We start from the raw sequence: 16,303 nt of genomic DNA, 5'->3' as shown, positions 1-16,303 counted from the left end.
CTTCTGCCTGTCCCCATCTTCTTTTTCATTTTATTTCTATTGAGACCGAGTCTCGCTCTGTCACCCAGGCTGGAGTACAATGGTGCGATCTCAGCTCACTATAACTTCTGCCTCCTGGTTTCAGGTGATTGTCATGCCTCAGTCTCCCAAATAGCTGGGATTACAGGTGCGTGCCACTCGTCTGGCTGATTTTTGTATTTTTAGTAGAGATGGGGTTTTGCCATGTTGGCCAGGCTGCTCTCCAACTCCTCACTTCAAGTGATCTGCCCGCCTCGGTCTCCCAAAGTACTAGGATTACAGATGTGAGCCACTGTGCTGGGCCAACTTTTATTTTTAAATATATAATTTTGAAATAGAGACAGGGTCTTGCTGTGCTGCCCAGGCTGGTCTCGAACTCCTGGCTTCAAGCAGTCCTCCTCCCTCTGCCTCCCAAAGTGCTAGAATTACAGGTGGTAAGCCATCTTGTCTGACCTGCCCACCTTTTCAGTGAAGCCCCAGGGGCCACCTTGTTTAAAATATCATCCAGGCCAGGTGTAGTGGTTCACACCTGTAATCCCAGCAGTTTGGTTGGCTGAGTCGGGTGGATCAGTTGAGATCAGGAGTTCGAGACCAGCCTGACCAACATAGTGAAACCCCGTCTCTACCACAAATACAAAAATTACGCAGGTGTGGTGGTGCGTGACTGTAATCCCAGCTAATTGGGAGGCTGAGGCAGGAGAATCGCTTGAACGTGGGAGGCAAAGGCTGCAGTGAGCCGAGATGGTGCCGCTGCACTCCAGCCTGGGCAACAGCGTGAGACTCCATCTCAAAAAACAACAACAACAACAACAACAAAAACAGCTGGGCATGGTGGCTCACGCCTGTAATTCCAACACTTTGGGAGGCTGAGGCGAGCGGATCATGAGATCAGGAGATTGAGACCATCCTGGCTAACACAGTGAAACCCCGTCTCTACTTAAAAATACAAAAAATTAGCTGGGTGTGGTGGCGGGCACCTGTAGTCCCAGCTACTCGGGAGGCTGAGGCAGGAGAATGGCGTGAACCCGGGAGGCAGAGTTTGCAGTGAGCCAAGATCGTGCCACTGCATTCCAGCCTTGGCGGCAGAGCAAGACTCTGTCTCAAAAAAAAAACAAAAAACAAAAAACAACCCAAATAAAATATCATCCACCCCAAAATACACACACACACACACACACACACACACACACACACACAAAAACACACACACATATGAATTTTCTCCGTGAGGCACAGCACAGCCTCCTTGCACTCAGGGGCACTTGCTGGCACTTCAGCATTACATTTGAAGGTCATTTTATTTTCTAAAAATTTTATTATTATATTGTTATTTTAAAGATGAGGTCTCTGTTGCCCAGGCTGGAGTGCAGTGGCGCAATTGTAGCTCACTGCAGCCTCGAACTCCTGGGCTCAAGGAATCAAGGGATCCTCCTGTCTCAGCCTCCCAAGTAGCTGAGACCACAGGTGTGCGACACCATGCCTGGTTAATTAAAAAACATTTTTTTTTCGAGATAGGGTCTTGCTATGTTGCCCAGGCTGGCTGGTCTCAAACTCCTGGGCTCAACTAATCCTCCTGCCTAGGCCTCCCAGTATGCTGAGATTATAGGCATGAGCCTCCTCGCCCAGCTAGGGGTCATTTTCAACATTAACATCACCAACAAGAAGCACACAAATGCGAAAACCGTGGCACTCCACAGACCTTAAACAGGGCATGTGTTTACAGCGTGAGAGGCTGAACGAGAAGGCGGAGTGTTGCCTCGCTCAGCCTCAGCTGGGAACGTGTGTGGGAACTCCAAGTTTTCTCCACTCTGCACCAATATGAATGGATTCGTTTTGCGGTTACAGAGAAATTTTAGCAAGCGGGTGAAAATTAAACAAAGAATTACCATCCGATCCAGCAATTCTACTCCTGGGTATATCTTCAAAAGAGTAAACACTGACTCCGAAAACAAATCCCGAGGCTCAACTGTAGTTTTGTTTATTTAGAAGGGAAACTCCAGGAGCTGCGGGTCTCTGTGGTCATGGCTGGCACGAGGCCTGTCACGTGGTGGGTGGGTGCTTAACAAATACGCCCTTCAGGGAGGGAGGGAGAGGACGTCTGGGAGGGACCTGGTCTGTACTGGTCAGAGAAAGGAAAGGGCAGGGTGGAGGGAATGTCTTATTCCAGGAGGTTCTGCTGTGGGCCTTGGGGGCCCTCGGAGAGTCACTTTGTCATTGAACCTGAAGCCATGGAAAGGTTTATGTGGAGGAGTGGATGAGCTCTGCTTCTAGAAACGATGGCTGCAGTGTGGGGAGCAGGGCACACTGGAAGGGGTTGCTGGTGGACGCAGGGGGACCTGGACCTTCAGGGAGGGTGGAGAGTGGCAGAGAGGGGCAGTGCAGCGGCCATGAGTTGGGGGGCAGAGTGGTGAGCTCGGCAGCAGGCAGCCGCTGGCACAGGGGTGTGGCGCTCAGGAGGGCGCTCTAAGCAAGGGATGGAAATTTGGGCCTAAGGTGCTACCTGAAGCCCGGGAGAACCCAGGAGCACCCAGGAGCAGGGCTAGGGAGGTGGTTTAATGGAGCTGCCTGGAGATTCAATGGGATAAGGGATGGAACTAAGGTCCTTGGGTCCAGCTTTGTTGAAAGCAGTCTTGGGAGCAGAATAGCTGAATGGCATGAGTGGTTTTTCTTTTGGGGGAGGGGAGAACACAGTTGTATCATAATCACTGGCTCAAACTAGTATTATTTAATTTATTTATTTACTTATTTATTTTGAGATGGAATTTTACTCTGTGGCCCAGGCTGGAGTGCAGTGGCAAGATCTCGGGTCACTGCAACCTCTTCTTTCCGGGTTCAAATGATCCTCTTGCCTCAGCCACCCAAGTAGCTGGGATTACAGGCACCCGCCCCCACGCCCGGCTAATTTTTGTATTTGTATTGTTTTTGGTTTTTTCTTTTTTTTTGAGACGGAGTCTCGCAGTCGCCGGGCTGGAGTGCAATGGCGCGATCTCGGCTCACTGCAACCTCCACCTCCCAGGTTCAAGCGATTCTCCTGCCTCAGCCTCCAGAGTAGCTGGGATCACAGGCACGCACCACCATGCCCAGCTAATTTTTGTATTTTTAGTAGAGACGGGGTTTCACCATCTTGGCCAGGATGGTGTCGATCTCTTGACCTTGTGATACACCTGCCTCGGCTTCCCAAAGTACTGGGATTATAGGCGTGAACCACCGTGCCCAGCCTAATTTTTGTATTTTTAGTAGAGATGGGGTTCACCATGTTGGCTAGGCTGGTCTCGAACTCCTGACCCAGGTGATCCACCCGCCTTGGCCTCCCAAAGTGCTGGGATTACAGGCATCAGCCACTGCGCCTGGTCCTCAAACTAGTATTATTATGACTTTTTAAAAAAATGATCGACTGAAACCCCGAAGTTGTTTCCTCACAAGCTGTCACGAGGTTCTATTTCCCCATCCTCTACTTATATGGTTGCTTATCTAGACTAACGATTCTCTACCAGGGGCGATTCTTGCTCCCAGGGTCATTTGGCAGAGTCTGGAGACATTTTTGGTTGCTATGGGAGTGAGGGGGGAAGAGGGGTGCTCCTGGCATCTGGTGGGTGGAGGCCAGGGATGCTGCTCAGCACCCTGCAGTGCCCAGATAGGTCCCATCCCAAAGAATGATCCGGCCCCAAATGCCTACAGTATCTAGGCTGGGAAACCCTGATTTAGACCCATGCGCAGGAATCTAAGCATCCCAGTACTCACTGTCACCTGGTGATTAAAGCCACCCCTCTAGCTGTCTGTCATCTCCTGCTTTGATAAGTAAGCTTTCTACATCTTTATCTTCCCAAATTACAAGTTAAATGACTGACCGAGACACAGCAGAGGACAGAACCGTGGGTGGCTTCCTACTAAGTTAACATCAGCCCATTAATTAACAGCTTTGTGAACTTCCATCCACCGATGAGCATGGCTAAAAGATGATTACCTCATGACCATCTTGTTTGTTTGTTTATTTTTTGGAGAAAAGAGTCTCGGCTGGAGTATAGTGGTGTAATCATAGCTCACTGCAGCCCCAAACTCCTGGGGCTTAAGTAATCCTTCTCCCTCTCTCCCAAGTAGCTGGAACTACAAGTGCACACCACCACGGCTAATTAAAAAAGATTTTTTTTTGCCGGGCGCAGTGGCTCACGCCTGTAATCCCAGCACTTTGGGAGGCCGAGGTGGGCGGATCACGAGGTCAGGAGATCGAGACCATCCTGGTTAAACACGGTGAAACCCCGTGTCTACTAAAAATGCAAAAAATTAGCCGGGCGTGGTGGCGGGCGCCTGTAGTCCCAGCTACTTGGGAGGCTGAGGCAGGAGAATGGCGTGAACCCAGGAGGTGGAGCTTGCAGTGAGCCGAGATCGTGCCACTGCACTCCAGTCTGGGCAACAGAGCAAGACTCTGTCTCAAAAAAAAAGCTTTTTGTTTTTTGGTGTTTTTTTTTTGGTAGAGACAGTCTCGCCATGTTGCCCAGGCTGATTTTGAACTCCTGGGCTCAATCGATCCTCCTGCCTTGGCCTCCCACAGTGTTGGGATTGCAGGCACGAGCCACCATACCCAGCCCATAACTATCTTAATATCTCTGCGTGCTTCTGATCCTGCCCCCAAAAATATGGTGTGGGACGTGGTTAGATGCTTTCTATTTCCATGTGTTTGATCCTGTTTCGCTGGCTGAAATGCCAAAGGTCACGGGAACCTGTGACTTGCTTTCCAGTTCTTGCAAGATCCTATAGTGTCAGATGCAACTAGTAAGGGGACTCCACCAACTCAACAATAAAAAACAAATACTCCCATTCACAAATGGGCAAAGGATGTGAACAGACATGCCCCCAAAGAAGAGACACAAATGACCAGTAAGCACACGAAAAGACGCTCAACATCAGCAGTCACCAGGGAAACGCAAAGCAAAGCCACCCACTTCACACCCACTAAGATGGTATAATTTATTTTATTTACTTTTTTTTTTTTTTTTTTTTGAGACAGAGTCTTGCTCTGTCACCCAGGCTCCAGTGCAGTGGCTCCATCTCAGTTCACTGCAACCTCCGCCTCCTGGGTTCAAGTGATTCTCCTGCCTCAGCCTCCTGAGTAGCTGGGATTACAGGCGCCCGCCACCACACCCGGCTACTTTATGTATTTTTAGTAGAGAACGGCGTTTCGCCATGTTGGCCAGGCTGGTCTGGAACTCCTGACCTCAGGTGATCTGCCCGCCTTGGCCTCCCAAAGTGCTGGGATTACAGGCTGAACCACCGTTCCCGGCCTAAAATGGTATAATTTTAAAAATGGAAAATTACATGTCTTGGTAAGAAGGCAGAGAAATCAGGACCCTCATACACTGCTGGTAGGAAGGTAAAATGGGGCAGCTGCTATGGAAGACAGCTTGGTGGTTTCTAAAAAAGTCTAGCATAGGCCGGGTGTGGTAGCTCATGCCTGTAATCCCAGCACTTTGGAAGGCCGAGGAGGCCGGAATACGAAGTCAGGAGTTCGAGACCAGCCTGACCAACACTAAAAATACAAAAATTAGCCAGGTGTGGTGGCACGCCCCTGTAATCCCAGCTACTTGGGAGGCTGAGGCAGGAGAATCGCTTGAACCTGGGAGGCGGAGGTTGCAGTGAGCCAAGATCACGCCATTGCACTGCAGCCTGGGTGACAGAGCGAGACTCCATCTCAAAAAAAAAAAAAAGAAACCAAACAAAAAAACACAAAACATGGAAATAAGTGTGTATGTATAGATGAATGGATAAACAAAACATGACACACGCACACACATTGTAATACTATTCGGCCTTAAGAAGGAAGTTCTGCACACAGATGGACCTTGAGGACACTATGCTCAGTGAAATAAGCCAGTCACAAAAGAATACATCGTATGTGACTCCACTTCTAGGAGGTCCCTAGAGTTGTCAGATTCATAGAGACACGAAGTAGAATGGTAGGTGCCAAGGGCTGGGGAGGGGGATGGAGAGTGAGTGTTTTATGAGAATAGAGTTGCAGCTTGGGAAGAGGAGAAAGTTGTAGAGATGGATGGTGGTGATGGTGGCATCAGCAATGTGAATGTGCTTAATGCCACCAACCTGTGCACTTAAAAAATGATTTTTTAAAAAAAAGATGCCACTTGGCTGGGCGCGGTGGCTGACACCTGTAATCCCAGCACTTTGGGAGGCCGAGGCGGGCAGACCACTTGAGGTCAGGAGTTCAAGACCAGCCTGGCCAACATGGTGAAAGCCTGTGTCTACTAAAAATACAAAACTTAGCTGGACATGGTGGTGTGCACCTGTAATCCCATCTACTCGGGAGGCTGAGGCAGGAGAACTGCTTGAACCTGGGAGGTGGAGGGTACAGGGAGCTGAGATCACACCACTGCCCTCCAGCCTGGGCAACAGGGCAAGACTCTGTCAAGAAAAGAAACAGAAAAGAAAAGGGAAGGGGAGGGGAGAGGAGGGGAGGGGAGGGAAAGGGGAAGGGGAAGGGGAAGGGGAAGAGGTAGGGGAAAGGAACAGGAAGAAAAGAAGGGAGGAAAGAGAGAAGCTTGGTGTGCAATTTCATTTTTAACATATCTGACAAAAGAAAGTGCCTAAGGCCAGGTCTCAGGCGGAGAGGCCCTGCGCTGCCCAGGCTTGTTCTGAGATCCTCTGCTTCCTTTTGTGCAAATTTCACACTATTTTCTGGTATCAGGATGGAGGGACCTTCAATATCACCCATAGATATTGCAGATGCTGAAAAAGCATCTGCCTTGTGAGTATTTCTCTTGACACTGGGTACAGGCCAGATGCTGAAGTATAAGAGGTCCCAGCAAAACAGTTCCACCCCTTGAGGCCTTCTCAGGAAGGGCAGTGTTTGGCATCTTTTAAACAATTATGTTAATTCTATTGACTGGGCAGAAATCAAAATAACAAGGGTGAAAAACTTTTTTTTTTTTTTTTGAGATGGAGTCTCACGCTGCTGCCCAGGCTGGAGTGCAATAGCACAATCTCAGATCACTGCAACCTCTGCTTCTCAGGTTCAAGCGATTCTCGTGCCTCAGCCTCCCAAGTAACTGGGATTATAGGTGCACGCCACCACACCCAGCTAATTTTTGTATTTTTAGTAGAGATGGGGTTTTACCGTGTTGGCCAGGCTGGTCTTGAACTCCTGACCTCAGATGATCTGCCAGCCTCAGCCTCCCAAAGTGCTGGGATTACAGGTGTGAACCACTATGCCCAGCCCCTGAAAAACATTTTGATGAAAAGAAAACTGATTCTGAAAAGATTAATTCAGGTCTAGTTACATAGCTGAAATCTTCCAGAAAGCTGGAAGATTTATATACATATTTATATGTATACATATGTGTATACATATATATTTCAAGCCAACAATTTCAATGTGGGAAATAAACAGCAAATAAATGTCAGCAGAGGTGGCTCTAAGAAGGGCAGAGGAAACCAAACACCTGAGAGAGGCCGGGGGTTTTTCTTTCAGCAGATCAAAAGCAATCAGTCACAGGCGGAAGGCAGGGCAGAAAAACAGGTGTGCAGAATGCCAGAAAAAAACCTGTTTGCCTTCAATGGGTGGGGAAATTATTCAAGGGCACTGCATTTCTGGAAAAAGGGAACTGAAATGATGTCAGGGCAGGTGAACCTTAGAAAAACCCTTCACAGGCTGGGCATGATGGCTCACGCCTGTAATCCCAGCACTTTGGGAGGCCGCGGCGGGTGGATCACGAGGTCAGGAGTTCAAGACCAGCCTGGCCAACATGGTAAAACCCCATCTCTACCAAAAAAAAAAATACAAAAAAATTAGCCGGGTGCGGTGGCAGGCACCTGTAATCCCAGCTACTTGGGAGGCTGAGGCAGGAGAATCGCTTGAACTTGGAGGACGGAGGGTGCAGTAAGTAAGCTGAGATTGTACCACTGCACTCCAGCCTAGGCGACAGACTGAGACTCCATCTCAAAAAAAAAAAAAAGAAAGAAAAACCCTTCACAGGCCAGGTGCGATGGCTCATACCTGTAATCCCAGCACTCTGGGAGGCCAAGGTGGGCCCCAGCTCAAGTGTGAGGTCAGGTGTTTGAGACTAGCCTGGCCAACATGGTGAAACCCCGTGTTTACTAAAAAATACAAAAATACAAAAATTAGCTGGAGGTGGTGGCAGGAGCCTGTAATCCCAGCTACTCGGGAGGCCGAGGCAGGAGAATAGCTTGAACTCAGGAGGGGGAGGTTACAGTGAGCCAATATTGTACCACTGCACTCCAGCACTCCAGCTTGGAGCTTGGGTGATGGACTGGCCTCATCTCATCTCAAAAAAAAAAAAAAAAAAAAGAAGAAGACCCTTCACAGGGAGTTTCCAAGTTTCCAATCTAATCCAAACTCTCACAGAGGCCAGTCTTTCCATAGCATGGACTGGGACTGCCACAGGTCTTTTTTTTTTGTTTTTTTTAAGAAACAGGGTCTCGCTCTTGCCCAGGCTGGAATGCAGTGGTACAATCACAGCTCACTGCAGTCTCGAACTCCTGGACTCAAGCGATCTTCCTGCCTCAGCCTCCCAAGTAGCTGGGACTACGGGTGCACACTACCTACCTGTAGTCACCACGCGTGGCTAAATTTATCTATTTCTTTTTGTAGAGATGGGGTCTCACTATGTTGCCCAGGCTGGTCTTGAACTCCTGGGTTCAAGTGATCCTCCCGCTTTAGCCTCCCAAAGTGTGAGATTACAGGCGTGAGCCACTGCACTCAGCGGGTCTTGTTGTTTTAATGTGGGGGGGACTCAAACTCTATGTTGAACACCCCCAGGCTTAACTATTTTTTTTTTTTTTTGAGACGGAGTCTTGCCTTGTCGCCCAGGCTGGAGTGCAGTGGCACCATCTCCGCACACTGCAAGCTCTGCCTCCCGGGTTCACGCCATTCTCCTGCCTCCCAAGTAGCTGGGACTACAGGCGCCCGCCACCACGCCCGGCTAAATTTTGTATTTTTTTTTAAGAGAGACGGGGTTTCACCGTGTTAGCCAGGATGGTCTCGATCTCCTGACCTCGTGATCCGCCCGCCTCGGCCTCCCAAAGTGCTGGGATCACAGGCGTGATCCGCTGTGCCAGGTGGCTATAACTATTAATGTAAGTCAGCAACCAGCTCCTACGCTAGGAAAATTCCAGAACCTTGCAAAGACCTTCATTAGCATTCCTTTTAGAACTGCAACAGTGTGAGCTTGAATATTATTTTAACATATCCTGTGTCTCAAGGTCAGCTCGTAAGCTAGGTGCAGGGGTAGGCAGCTGGTACAGCTTTGTTTTTTGCCCTCTCTGAATCTATAAAACTTTTGTGTTTGATGGAGGTGGTATTTGAATTCAGGGGAAGGAACAGATTATATGGAGTATAGGCACACGGCCAGACATTTGATGGACTGTAATATCAGATTCCTACTCATACTTTTTGGCAAATTATAGTCACAGAGAATTCAGATTTAGAAACTTTTCAAAAAGAATCTGGAGGCCAGGTGTGGTGGCTCACGCTTGTAATCCCAGCACTTTGGGAGGCCGAGGTGGGTGGATCACTTGAGGTCAGGGGTTCGAGACCATCCTGGCCAACATGGTGAAACCCCGTCTCTACTAAAAATACAAAAATTAGCCAAGTGTGGTGGCACACGCCTGTAACCCCAGCTACCTGGGAGGCTGAGGCACGAGAATCGCTTGAACCCAAGCGGACGGTGGAGGTTGCAGTGAGCCGAGATAGCGCCACTGCACTCCAGCCTGGGAGACAAGAGTGAGACTCCGTCTCAATAACAACAACAAAAAAAAGAATCTGGAGTTCTCCCGAAGACCTCCTCTTTCCTCTCTGCAATTAACTGGTTCTAAAGAGTGAGACCTTCTACATTTACTTCAACTTCAAAATATTGGAAAATCACTGTGTTGTAAAGAGCCTAAGAAATGAGTGCCAATAGCTTGTAAACTTGTTCTAGGCTGGGAATGGTGGCTCACACCTGGAATCCCAGTGTTTTGGGAGGCTGAGGCAGGAGGATCCCTTGAGCCCAAGAGTTTAATACCAGCCTGCGCAATATGGCAAAACCCCATCTCTACAAAATAGCATTTAAAAAAACCCACAATTAGCCAGGCGTGGTAGTGCATGCCTGTGGTCCCAGCTACTCAGGAGGCTGAAGAGGGAGGATTGCTTGAGCCTGGCAGGTAGAGGTTGCAGTGAGCTATGATCGCACCACTGCACTCCAGCCTGGGCAACAGAGCAAGACCCTGTTTCAAAAACTAAAACTAAAACAAAACAAATTTGTTGTTTACAAATCAATAGAAATAGGAGGTTCCTGAAGTAGGCTGAACAGTGTGCCACCAAAATTCATGTGGACTTCTTTGGAAAAAGAGCCTGGGGCAGAGGTCGTTAGTTAAGGATCTTGGGATGAAATTTCGATTTAGGGTGGGCCCTAGAGCCTATGACTGGTGTGTAGAGAAAGGAGAGGGAGATTTAGAGACACAGATACAGAGTGGAAACACACACACAGGTGAAGGCCACGTGACCACCGAGGGTGTGGAATGACGTGGCTACAAGCTGAGGAATCCCTGGGGCCACCTTTTAGAAGTTGGAAGAGGTCGCTGGGTGCGGTGGCTCACGCCTGTAATCCCAGCACTTTGGGAGGCCGAGGCGGGCAGATTGCCTGAGGTCAGGAGTTTGAGACCAGCCTGATTGACATGGTGAAACCTCGTCTCTACTAAAAATACAAAAAAAAAGCTTGGCATAGTGGCGGGCACCTATAATCCCAGTTAGTGGGGAGGCTGAGGCAGGAGAATCTCTTAAACTCAGTAGACAAGAGGTTGCAGTGAGCCAAGATCATGCCATTACACTCCAGCCTGGGTGAGTGAGACTCCATCTCAAAAAAATAAAAATAAAGCACCCGAGTCTGTCGCACACAATAAAGGTGAGTTCGGTTTGGTAGCACTTTGCATCCTATTGTTGTACGTGTGCCCACTGGATCACGGTATAGAATGTTCTGTTTTTGGTCAAAGCAAAATGCACCCATCTTAAGGAGCTACAAGAGAGTCCCAGAGGCCCGTCTTCAGGCCCAACCATCAGGCGAACCTTCCAGACCAACAGAGAGCTACCCTCATGCTAAAATACTCCAGGACTGGGATGTTCAGGTCGGATTAGCTCCACGATCTATCTAAAAGGCCTTTTAATAGAGACATGGCAAAACCCCGTCTCTACTAAAAATACAAAAATTAGCCGGGTGTGGTGGTGGGCGCCTGTAATCCCAGTTACTGGGGAGACTGAGGCAGGAGAATCGCTTGAACCTGGGAGACGGAGGTTGCAGTGAGCCGAGATTGAGCCACTGCCCTCCAGCCTGGGTGACAGAGCGAGACTCCATCTCAAAAATAAAAAAAATAAAAAAATAAAAAGAGAGAGATCCTCCTGCCTCAGCCTCGCAGAGCGGGTTTGCTTTGGGTTTCTACCTAACTGTGTTTCTCCTTTTTGTGACTTGACAACTGTTGTCCAGATCAGTTGGTATTTACAGGACAACAGAGAACGCAGCCCAAGAAGCCCCTCGAGCATCTAACTGGCTCCCTGGAGCCAGGACAGGGAAGGGATCAACAAGGAACACACAAGGTCAGGTCAACTCAGTGAAACGGCCCCAGGGCAGCCCGTACCTGCCTCTGGCAAGGTGCTCCTTACTATTCCTTCACATTTCTTCTTACAGATTACAAATAACTAGGCCAGGTGCAGCGGCTCACACCTATAATCCCAGCACTCTGTGAGGCTGAGGCAGGAGGATCTCTTTTTTTTTTTTTTTGAGATGGAGTCTCGCTCTGTCGCCCAGGCCGAAGGGCACTGGCCCAATCTCAGCTGACTGCAACCTCCACCACCTCCCAGGTTCAAGTGATTCTCCTGCCTCAGCCTCATCAGTAGCTGGGATTACAGCCACCAGCCACCATGCCTGGCTAATTTTTGTATTTTTAGTAGAGATGAGGTTTTGCCATGTTGGCCAGGCAGGTCTTGAACTCCCAACCTCAGGTGATCCGCCTGCCTTGGCCTCCCAAAGTGCTGGGATTACAGGTGTGAGTCATTGAGCCCAGCAGGAGGATCTCTTGAGCCCAGGAGTTCAAGACCAGCCTGGGCAACACGGCGAGGCTTCATCTCTACACAAAATAAAAAATTAGCCGGGCACGGTGGCGCACACCTGTAGTGCCAGCTACTTAGGAGGACAGAGCAGGAGGATTGCTTGCGCCCAGGAAGTCAAGGCTTCAGTGAGCTGTGATGCCTCTATCCTGGGCAACAGAGCAAGACCATCTCAAAAAAAAAAAAAAAAAAAAGAAAGAAAGAAAGAAAAAGCTAAGTTTAGGCAACAACATAAATTAAGCTTGCAACCGTTATGCTAAGTAAAAGAAGTCACATTAATACGTCAAGTATACTGTAAGATTCCACTGATATGAAAAGTCTAGAATAGACAGATCTAGAGACAGAAAGTAGGGTCATGGCTGCTGGGGGCTGGGAGGATGGGGGAATGGGCAGTGAAAGCTACGGGTGTGAGCTTTTCTTGTGGGTGATGACAATGTTCTGAAATTATAGTAGTGACAGCTGCACCACTTTGTGAACATAGTAAAAATCACTGATTTGGCCGGGTGTAGTGGGCTCATGCCTGTAATCCCACCACTTTGGGAGGCCAAGGTGGGCGGATCGCTTGAGGTCAAGAGTTCGAGACCAGCCTGGCCAACATGGTGAAACCCTATCTCTACTAAAAATACAAAAACTAGCCGGGTGTGGTGGCCTGCACCTGTAGCCCCAGCTACTTGGGAGGCTGAGGCAGGAGAATCGCTTGAACCCGGGAGGCGGAGGTTACAGTGAGCCGAGATCGCGCCACTGTACTCCAGCCTGGGTGACAGAGTCAGACTCTGTCTCGGAAAAAACAAAACAAACACATTGAGTTGTACACTGTAAAAGGGTGAGTTTTGTGGTATGTGAATCACATTATCCCAATTTTAAATTTACTATAATATAATATAAATTGTGATAATATAATTATCTTGGCCAGCAGCAGCTGGTCAAGAGGGCTTTCTGGGTCATGCCTGGGCTATACCTGCTCCGAGGCTCTCATCTTGTCACACTGGATGGCACAGACACACTTTGTAACCTTCTCCTACGTGGTCCTACATGGCAGGGACCAGTACATGGGCACACTGACATCTCCTGGGCATTAGGCAATCTATTAACCTGGCCCCACACCACTTACGGTGCAAGCTGGTCCCCTTTCCTTCAGGGTTCTCTTAGCTTTACCCCCCAGTCTTCCTGCTACTCAGTCTCAAACCATTCCTTAAAATTCTGTCCCACTGCCACTGTGCTTCCAGTTCTTATCCCATCTCTTCTTCTCTTTGTAACTGCTTTATTGAGAAAGAATTATCATACCACACAGTTCACCCTTTGAAAGCGTCCAATTCAATGGTTCTTAGTATGTTCACAGAGTTCTGCATCTATCATCACAATCTATTTTATTTATTTATTTATTTAATTTTTTGAGACAGAGTCTCGCTCAGTTGCCCAGGCTGAAGTGCAGTGGCAGGATCTCGGCTCACTGCAACCTCCGTCTCTGGGGTTCAGGCAATTCTCATGCCTCAGCCTCCCGAGGAGCTGGGTCTACAGGCACGCACCACCACACCTGGCTAATTTTTGTATTTTTAGTAGAGACTGGGCTTCACCATGTTGGCCAGGCTCGTCTCGAACTCCTGACGTTGTGATCTGCCCGTCTTGGCCTCCCAAAGTGCTGGGATTACAGGCATGAGCCACTGCGCCCAGCCTACAGTCAATTTTAGAATGCCTTCATCACCTCAAAAAGAAACCCCATTACCTTGGCCATCACTCCCCGCTCCACTACCCCCAGCCTGTGGCAACCACTAATCCACTTTCTGTCCTTGTGGATTTGCCTGTTGTATGCATTTCACATAAATGGAATCATACAGCAGGTGGCCTTTGGGGACTGGCATCTTTCACTGAGCAAGTTTTTTCCAGGTTCATCTGTGTATCAGAACTTCTTTTTCATGGCCAAGTAATATTCCACAGTATGGCGGGACCACATTTTATGTATTCATTACTCAGCTGATGGACATTTAGGTTGTCTCTGCTTTCTGGCTACTTGGAATAATGCTACTATGAACATTCCTCTGCAAGTTTTTGTGTAGACCTATGTTTTCATTTGCCTTAGGAATCTACAGAGGAACAGAATTGCTGGGTCCTATGTTAACTCAAGGTTTAAGCTTTTGAGGAAATGCCTGTTTCCCAAGGCAGCTACACCAACCTATATTCCCACCAGCAGTGTATGAGGGTCCCAATTTTGCCATCTTCCCATCTCTCTTAGGGACGGACACAATGGCTCATGCCTATAATCCCAGCATTTTGGGAAGCCAAGGCAGGCAGATTGCTTGAGTTCAGGAGTTCAAGATCAGCCTGGGCAACATGGTAAGACCCCTGTCTCTCCAAAAAATAAAAAAAATTAGCCAGGCGTGATGGCGTGTGCCTGTGGTTCCAGCTATTTGGGAGGCTGAGGTGGGAGGATCACTTGAGCCCAGGAGGTTGAGGCTGCAGTGGGCTATGATTGTGACACTGCACTCCAGCCTGGGCGACAGGGCAAGACCCTGACTCAAAACCAAAACAAACAAAACCTCATTGGTTAGCAGCCCCCAAGTGGACATCACAAAGGGTCACACGGACCCACCATTGGCCACCACACCCTGGCATTGTCAGCGCTACAGAGTTGACCCCTTGCTGCCTCCAGTGTCCAAGGATGCTGAAATCCTTTGCTCTACATTCTATCTGGTCCATCACTATCCATTTCACCCCTGTAAGGGAACTACTGAGTCCGGTAATCCCTATTGTGGATAACTTCCCAACTTACTATTGTTTCTAAATTCAATTTCGCTCTTCAAATGAGACGTCAGCAAATTAGAGGTATCCATACACAGAGTGTAACTGGGATGTCCCTGTATGCAAGATGATGCTACATTCCTGCCAAGTAATCTGACATGGTCCTCCCCTCCTTCCACCCACACTGCAATGACAGAGCACCTGCTCAGGACTCCCTCTTTTCATTTATAAATATTTATTTATTTATTTAGAGATAGGGTCTTGCTCTGTTGCCAAGGCTGGAGTGCAGTGGTGTGATCACAGCTCTCTGCAGCCTTGACCTCCCAGGCTCAAGCAATCTTCCCATCTCAGCCTCCCAAGTAGCTGGGGCCACAGGTGTGAGCCATCACACCTGGCCAATTTTTCAATTTTTTGTGGAGATAGGATTCTTGCTATGCTATCCAGGCTGGTCTTGAACTCCTGGCCTCAAGTAGTCCTCCTGCCTCAGCCTTCCAAAGTATTGGGATTACAGGTGTGGGCTGCTGTGCCCGGCCAATTTTCGTTTTCATTTTTGAGCTGAGACTTTCTCCAGACCAACTCCCTCTTTTCACTTTCTCTCCTCCTGAAACCCACCCATAAGAATGATGAACTGAGCCAGGTATGGTGGCTGATGCTTGTAGTCCCAGCTATTCAGGAGGCTAAGGCAGGAGGAACATTTTAACCCAGGAGTTTGCATTTAGCCTGGACAACACAGCAAGACCCTAACTGTTTTTTTTTTTTAAATAATAAGATGTCCTGGAATTAAATACTGATGACTGTTGCTTAACTCTGTGAATATACTAAAACACACCAAATGGCACACTTTTAAAAGGTGAATTTTATGCTGTGCTAATTATATTTCAATAAAGCTGCTACATTAAAAAAGTGACATGAATTAAAAATGTAACCATCCACCATCCACAATGTGTTAAATGTGTACTGTTAGTGAAACCTTTAGAATATATATTTTTTCAATATATGACCACAAATCAGTGTATGAAGCCGGGCATGGTGACTCACATCTATAATACCAACACTTTGGGAGACAAAGGTAGGAGGATCGCTTGAGCCCATGAGTTTGACACCAGCCTGGGCAACCCTATCTCTAACACACACACAAAAATACAAAAATTAATTGGGCGCGGTGGTACGCACCTATAGTCCTAGCTCCTTGGGAGGCTGAAGTGGGAGGATTGCTGGAGCCTAGGAGGTCGAGGCTGTAGTGAGCTGTGATCGCACCACTGCTCTCCAGCCCAGGTGATAAGAGCGAAACTCTGTCTCAAAAAAAAAATAAATAAATAAAAAAATGCTGGGCGCGGTGGCTCACACCTGTAATCCCAGCACTCTGGGAGGCCGAGGTGGGCGGATCATGAGGTCAGGAGATCGAGACCATCCTGGCTAACATGGTGAAATCCCATCTCTACTAAA

The 16,303-nt window shown here is 48.4% G+C and overlaps 2 protein-coding genes across 3 annotated transcripts in view; both read right to left on the bottom strand.

Moving 5' to 3' along the window:
• Positions 1-16,303, bottom strand: part of LOC129020824 (rho guanine nucleotide exchange factor 18) — a 74,014-nt gene that overhangs the window by 53,048 nt on the left and 4,663 nt on the right. The window lies entirely within an intron of this gene.
• LOC129020329 (rho guanine nucleotide exchange factor 18-like) overlaps positions 2,257-16,303 on the bottom strand; it is a 41,511-nt gene continuing 27,464 nt past the window's right edge. Inside the window, exon 10 of the mRNA XM_054464514.2 lies at positions 2,257-2,481. Coding sequence (XP_054320489.2) covers positions 2,257-2,481 — 225 coding nt within the window. The remainder of the gene's footprint in view (positions 2,482-16,303) is intronic.

This window comes from Pongo pygmaeus, chromosome 20 (assembly GCF_028885625.2).
Source record: "Pongo pygmaeus isolate AG05252 chromosome 20, NHGRI_mPonPyg2-v2.0_pri, whole genome shotgun sequence".
NCBI classification, from domain to species: Eukaryota; Metazoa; Chordata; class Mammalia; order Primates; family Hominidae; genus Pongo; species Pongo pygmaeus.
Note: the sequence above shows the minus strand (reverse complement) of the source record. Positions and strands in the feature narration are given on the sequence as shown.